The 7,500-nt window shown below is 54.1% G+C and overlaps 1 protein-coding gene across 5 annotated transcripts in view; it reads right to left on the bottom strand.

Annotated features, from left to right (window-relative positions):
• Positions 1–7,500, bottom strand: part of LOC142473347 (uncharacterized) — a 148,224-nt gene that overhangs the window by 56,351 nt on the left and 84,373 nt on the right. For all 5 annotated transcript variants that reach the window (XM_075580587.1, XM_075580588.1, XM_075580584.1 and 2 more), the window contains exon 3: positions 6,096–6,350. In XM_075580587.1, the coding sequence (XP_075436702.1) occupies positions 6,096–6,350 (255 nt within the window). The remainder of the gene's footprint in view (positions 1–6,095; positions 6,351–7,500) is intronic.

Raw genomic sequence — 7,500 nt, 5'->3', positions numbered from 1 at the left:
AGAGGCCGCGGCTGTGTGCAGAGAGGCCGCGGCTGTGTGCAGAGAGGCCGCGGCTGTGTGCAGAGAGGCCGCGGCTGTGTGCAGAGAGGCCGCGGCTGTGTGCAGAGAGGCCGCGGCTGTGTGCAGAGAGGCCGCGGCTGTGTGCAGAGAGGCCGCGGCTGTGTGCAGAGAGGCCGCGGCTGTGTGCAGAGAGGCCGCGGCTGTGTGCAGAGAGGCCGTGGCTGTGTGCAGAGAGGCCGTGGCTGTGTGCAGAGAGGCCGTGGCTGTGTGCAGAGAGGCCGTGGCTGTGTGCAGAGAGGCCGTGGCTGTGTGCAGAGAGGCCGTGGCTGTGTGCAGAGAGGCCGTGGCTGTGTGCAGAGAGGCCGTGGCTGTGTGCAGAGAGGCCGTGGCTGTGTGCAGAGAGGCCGTGGCTGTGTGCAGAGAGGCCATGGCTGTGTGCAGAGAGGCCATGGCTGTGTGCAGAGAGGCCATGGCTGTGTGCAGAGAGGCCATGGCTGTGTGCAGAGAGGCCATGGCTGTGTGCAGAGAGGCCATGGCTGTGTGCAGAGAGGCCATGGCTGTGTGCAGAGAGGCCATGGCTGTGTGCAGAGAGGCCATGGCTGTGTGCAGAGAGGCCATGGCTGTGTGCAGAGAGGCCATGGCTGTGTGCAGAGAGGCCATGGCTGTGTGCAGAGAGGCCATGGCTGTGTGCAGAGAGGCCATGGCTGTGTGCAGAGAGGCCATGGCTGTGTGCAGAGAGGCCATGGCTGTGTGCAGAGAGGCCATGGCTGTGTGCAGAGAGGCCATGGCTGTGTGCAGAGAGGCCATGGCTGTGTGCAGAGAGGCTATGGCTGTGTGCAGAGAGGCTATGGCTGTGTGCAGAGAGGCTATGGCTGTGTGCATATAGGATTGTGTCATCTGCATACATGTGTTGAGAGCAGGACTCGCGACGGAGCGCTAAGCCACGCCCCCCGGGGTTCAGCCAATGAGGGCGAACCTGCCGGGTGTCGTCATGGCCGCGGCACCGTCGCTCCCCCGCCGCCAGTCTCGCGGGCGGGCGCACGTGCAGCGGAGGTCATGGTGCCTCAGCCTTATACAACACGGGGAGATAATTGTGCACAGAACACGCCTGATACCACAAAGTATATTCCCGTGGTTTCAATGCTTTCCCAGGCGCGTGTCCACGTGTTGTGTGAAGCCATGTTTGGGGGGAGAATAGAAATCACTTGGCACTCGAATAAAATGAGCAGATACACACTGAGTGAGGTATTGCACTATATGTTGTGTCACTTTGTACGATGCGCTGTATGTTGTGTCACTTTGTACGATGCGCTGTATGTTGTGTCACTTTGTACGATGCGCTGTATGTTGTGTCACTTTGTACGATGCGCTGTATGTTGTGTCACTTTGTACGATGCGCTGTATGTTGTGTCACTTTGTACGATGCGCTGTATGTTGTGTCACTTTGTACGATGCGCTGTATGTTGTGTCACTTTGTACGATGCGCTGTATGTTGTGTCACTTTGTACGATGCGCTGTATGTTGTGTCACTTTGTACGATGCGCTGTATGTTGTGTCACTTTGTACGATGCGCTGTATGTTGTGTCACTTTGTACGATGCGCTGTATGTTGTGTCACTTTGTACGATGCGCTGTATGTTGTGTCACTTTGTACGATGCGCTGTATGTTGTGTCACTTTGTACGATGCGCTGTATGTTGTGTCACTTTGTACGATGCGCTGTATGTTGTGTCACTTTGTACGATGCGCTGTATGTTGTGTCACTTTGTACGATGCGCTGTATGTTGTGTCACTTTGTACGATGCGCTGTATGTTGTGTCACTTTGTACGATGCGCTGTATGTTGTGTCACTTTGTACGATGCGCTGTATGTTGTGTCACTTTGTACGATGCGCTGTATGTTGTGTCACTTTGTACGATGCGCTGTATGTTGTGTCACTTTGTATGATGCGCTGTATGTTGTGTCACTTTGTATGATGCGCTGTATGTTGTGTCACTTTGTAAGATGTGCTGTATGTTGTGTCACTTTGTACGATGCGCTGTATGTTGTGTCACTTTGTATGATGCGCTGTATGTTGTGTCACTTTGTACGATGCGCTGTATGTTGTGTCACTTTGTACGATGCGCTGTATGTTGTGTCACTTTGTACGATGCGCTGTATGTTGTGTCACTTTGTACGATGCGCTGTATGTTGTGTCACTTTATACGATGCGCTGTATGTTGTGTCACTTTGTACGATGCGCTGTATGTTGTGTCACTTTGTATGATGCGCTGTATGTTGTGTCACTTTGTATGATGCGCTGTATGTTGTGTCACTTTGTATGATGCGCTGTATGTTGTGTCACTTTGTATGATGCGCTGTATGTTGTGTCACTTTGTACGATGCGCTGTATGTTGTGTCACTTTGTACGATGCGCTGTATGTTGTGTCACTTTGTACGATGCGCTGTATGTTGTGTCACTTTGTACGATGCGCTGTATGTTGTGTCACTTTGTACGATGCGCTGTATGTTGTGTCACTTTGTACGATGCGCTGTATGTTGTGTCACTTTGTACGATGCGCTGTATGTTGTGTCACTTTGTACGATGCGCTGTATGTTGTGTCACTTTGTACGATGCGCTGTATGTTGTGTCACTTTGTACGATGCGCTGTATGTTGTGTCACTTTGTATGATGCGCTGTATGTTGTGTCACTTTGTACGATGCGCTGGCCTTTCTGTTTTTGTCTGTATATCCTGCCACGCTCAGAGCACTGCTTTTTGACACTAATATATAAATGCTGTATATATGATGTGAGGGTGGGTTTGGGGGTTCTGGAGCTTGCTGGGTTATTGGAGCTGTTGTTGCTTGGAGGTGCGCCCCTCCTCCCCAGGGTTTAAAGCTCGCCCCGCCCCCCTCTCCAATGAGCAGTGTGTATCCTGATCCTGTGTATCACAGACCCCGTGCGGTCTCTCTCCCTCCAGCACAAGAGAGAGGTGCATGGGAACTGTGCCAGGCAGTGTGAGGACCTGCAGACTGGGCGTGCGGTGACGTGGCTGCAGGGTAGTGTTAGGACCTGCAGACTGGGCGTGACGTGGCTGCAGGGCAGTGTGAGGACCTGCAGACTGGGCGTGACGTGGCTGCAGGGTAGTGTTAGGACCTGCAGACTGGGCGTGCGGTGACGTGGCTGCAGGGTAGTGTTAGGACCTGCAGACTGGGCGTGACGTGGCTGCAGGGCAGTGTGAGGACCTGCAGACTGGGCGTGACGTGGCTGCAGGGCAGTGTTAGGACCTGCAGACTGGGCGTGACGTGGCTGCAGGATAGTGTTAGGACCTGCAGACTGGGCGTGACGTGGCTGCAGGATAGTGTTAGGACCTGCAGACTGGGCGTGACGTGGCTGCAGGATAGTGTTAGGACCTGCAGACTGGGCGTGCCGTGGCTGCAGGATAGTGTTAGGACCTGCAGACTGGGCGTGCGGTGACGTGGCTGCAGGGTAGTGTTAGGACCTGCAGACTGGGCGTGCGGTGACGTGGCTGCAGGGCAGTGTTAGGACCTGCAGACTGGGCGTGCCGTGGCTGCAGGATAGTGTTAGGACCTGCAGACTGGGCGTGCCGTGACGTGGCTGCAGGCAGTGTGAGGACCTGCAGACTGGGCGAGCCGTGGCGTGGCTGCAGGGTAGTGTTAGGACCTGCAGACTGGGCGTGACGTGGCTGCAGGGCAGTGTTAGGACCTGCAGATTGGGCGTGCTGTGACGTGGCTGCAGGGTAGTGTTAGGACCTGCAGACTGGGCGTGCCGTGACGTGGCTGCAGGGGTAGTGTTAGGACCTGCAGACTGGGCGTGACGTGGCTGCAGGATAGTGTTAGGACCTGCAGATTGGGCGTGCCGTGACGTGGCTGCAGGGTAGTGTGAGGACCTGCAGACTGGGCGAGCCGTGACGTGGCTGCAGGGTAGTGTTAGGACCTGCAGACTGGGCGTGCCGTGACGTGGCTGCAGGGCAGTGTTAGGACCTGCAGACTGGGCGTGACGTGGCTGCAGGGCAGTGTTAGGACCTGCAGACTGGGCGTGCGGTGACGTGGCTGCAGGGCAGTGTTAGGACCTGCAGACTGGGCGTGCCGTGACGTGGCTGCAGGGCAGTGTTAGGACCTGTATATGTTGTGTCACTGTGTGTGATGCGCTGTATGTTGTGTCACTGTGTGTGATGCGCTGTATGTTGTGTCACTGTGTGTGATGCGCTATATGTTGTGTCACTGTGTGTGATGCGCTATATGTTGTGTCACTGTGTGTGATGCGCTGTATGTTGTGTCACTGTGTGTGATGCGCTGTATGTTGTGTCACTGTGTGTGATGCGCTGTATGTTGTGTCACTGTATGTGATGCGCTGTATGTTGTGTCACTGTGTGTGATGCGCTGTATGTTGTGTCACTGTGTGTGATGCGCTGTATGTTGTGTCACTGTGTGTGATGCGCTATATGTTGTGTCACTGTGTGTGATGCGCTGTATGTTGTGTCACTGTGTGTGATGCGATGTATGTTGTGTCACTGTGTGTGACGCACTGTATGTTGTATCACTGTATGTGATGCGCTGTATGTTGTGTCACTGTGTGTGATGCGCTGTATGTTGTGTCACTGTGTGTGATGCGCTGTATGTTGTGTCACTGTGTGTGATGCGCTATATGTTGTGTCACTGTGTGTGATGCGCTGTATGTTTTGTCACTGTGTGTGATGCGCTGTATGTTGTGTCACTGTGTGTGATGCACTACATGTTGTGTCACTGTGTGTGATGCGCTGTATGTTGTGTCACTGTGTGTGATGCGCTGTATGTTGTGTCACTGTGTGTGACGCACTGTATGTTGTATCACTGTATGTGATGCGCTGTATGTTGTGTCACTGTGTGTGATGCGCTGTATGTTGTGTCACTGTGTGTGATGCGCTGTATGTTGTGTCACTGTGTGTGATGCGCTATATGTTGTGTCACTGTGTGTGATGCGCTGTATGTTTTGTCACTGTGTGTGATGCGCTGTATGTTGTGTCACTGTGTGTGATGCGCTACATGTGTCACTGTGTGTGATGCGCTGTATGTTGTGTCACTGTGTGTGATGCGCTGTATGTTGTGTCACTGTGTGTGATGCACTGTATGTTGTGTCACTGTGTGTGATGCGCTGTATGTTGTGTCACTGTGTGTGATGCGCTGTATGTTTTGTCACTGTGTGTGATGCGCTGTATGTTGTGTCACTGTGTGTGATGCACTACATGTTGTGTCACTGTGTGTGATGCGCTGTATGTTGTGTCACTGTGTGTGATGCGCTGTATGTTGTGTCACTGTGTGTGATGCACTATATGTTGTGTCACTGTGTGTGATGCGCTGGATTTTCTGTTTTTGTCTCTAATAAAATGGTATTCTCTGTGTCTCTCCTCCGAAACCGCTCATTTTAGAGTCTGGGTGAGAGTAACGCCCCCTTCAGTTCCCCCCGGTGTGACGGCAGCCGCGTTACTTGTCGTTACCGTGAGATAGTGATAACTTAACGTGCCGGTTTGGGTTTTTGTTCAGCTGTAGTAGGTGGGACTCCGGAGCAGAACCACATTCATTTAATCCCTGGGGACTCCCTGCTTTCCTAGATACAAACCTCGGATGGTGCTCCAGTAGTGTGCCCTCCAGGGAGAACAACATGGCGGGTTAAACGTCCTCCCTCAGCAAGGCCAATAGGAAGCCTCAACATCATCCATCATGGTTTCCTATTGGTCTGCGTGACGTGCGACCTTTGAACCTGCATGAAGATCCGGGCACTATCCGAGGTATGCATCTATCTCAGCAGCAGGGGGTAACCGGTTCAGCTCCGGAGACCCTCTGCTTTCCACCCAGGGGGGCAATGGTTCCTAAATGCTCCATTAACGCGGTGTTAACCCTATGTGGGGGATATCTATAACGCCCACTGGTTTTGCGTGTAATTAGCTTGCAGATATGCCTTAACCTCGCGGGAAATAACAGGGGTTAACCCTTTAGATAAGGGCCTCTATGAGCGTTGGGTTAATGGACCTGGGAAGATCGGGCCCTGGTTCTGTCTCTGCAGTATCTGTGAGATAAACATGACGTGGGAATGAGAACCCTCCTCGCCGCACTCACCTGCGCGATCACATGATGTCAGTCTGAGTGGCGCCTTATTTTCAGAGACAGAGTTACTAACGATACACGTCATCTCCTCATTTTTATTCTTCCCATCGTAACGATGTGTGTAAGTAGGACCCAAGCTGACTGTGACCCCGTGGCTGTCCTCCCACCGGTACGTCACATCAGTAGGGGAGGGGGTGATAGCGCAGCTCAGTGTAACATTATCTGTATCAGTGCGGGTACAGGAGACTTCGGGCTGAGAAACAGCAGCTGTAAGAGACAGAGAAGGCTCCATGAAACCACCAGAGAAGATCAGACATTGGTTCTGAGCAGTAACATCCGTCCGCCTCTATTTACCCCGCAGGGAACAATGTCTCCTTACAATCTGCCCTCCTGTTAGAACCCGGCTGCTTCCTCTGCACTGTGTCTGGTTCCAAGAGGTTCTAGCTACAGAAGTGAGCCCGCCGCTGTACTGCATATTACAGGCGCCCGCCGCTGTACTGCATATTACAGGCAGGCGCCCGCCGCTGTACTGCATATTACAGGCAGGCGCCCGCCGCTGTACTGCATATTACAGGCAGGCGCCCGCCGCTGTACTGCATATTACAGGCGCCCGCCGCTGTACTGCATATTACAGGCAGGCGCCCGCCGCTGTACTGCATATTACAGGCAGGCGCCCGCCGCTGTACTGCATATTACAGGCAGGCGCCCGCCGCTGTACTGCATATTACAGGCGCCCGCCGCTGTACTGCATATTACAGGCGCCCGCCGCTATACTGCATATTACAGGCGCCTGCCACTGCTGTACCGCATATTACAGGCGCCCGCCGCTGTACTGCATATTACAGGCGCCCGCCGCTGTACCGCATATTACAGGCGCCCGCCGCTGTACTGCATATTACAGGCGCCCGCCGCTGTACTGCATATTACAGGCAGGCGCCCGCCGCTGTACTGCATATTACAGGCAGGCGCCCGCCGCTGTACTGCATATTACAGGCAGGCGCCCGCCGCTGTACTGCATATTACAGGCGCCCGCCGCTGTACTGCATATTACAGGCGCCCGCCGCTATACTGCATATTACAGGCGCCTGCCACTGCTGTACCGCATATTACAGGCGCCCGCCGCTGTACTGCATATTACAGGCGCCCGCCGCTGTACCGCATATTACAGGCGCCCGCCGCTGTACTGCATATTACAGGCACCCGCCGCTGTACTGCATATTACAGGCGCCCGCCGCTGTACTGCATATTACAGGCGCCCGCCGCTGTACTGCATGTTACAGGCGCCCGCCGCTGTACTGCATGTTACAGGCGCCCGTCGCTGTACTGCATATTACAGGCGCCCGCCACTGTACTACATATTACAGGCACCCGCCGCTGTACTGCATGTTACAGGCGCCCGCCGCTGTACTGCATGTTA

Source organism: Ascaphus truei, assembly GCF_040206685.1.
Source record: "Ascaphus truei isolate aAscTru1 chromosome 3 unlocalized genomic scaffold, aAscTru1.hap1 SUPER_3_unloc_6, whole genome shotgun sequence".
Taxonomy (NCBI): domain Eukaryota; kingdom Metazoa; phylum Chordata; class Amphibia; order Anura; family Ascaphidae; genus Ascaphus; species Ascaphus truei.
This window is presented reverse-complemented; position numbering and strand designations above follow the sequence as displayed.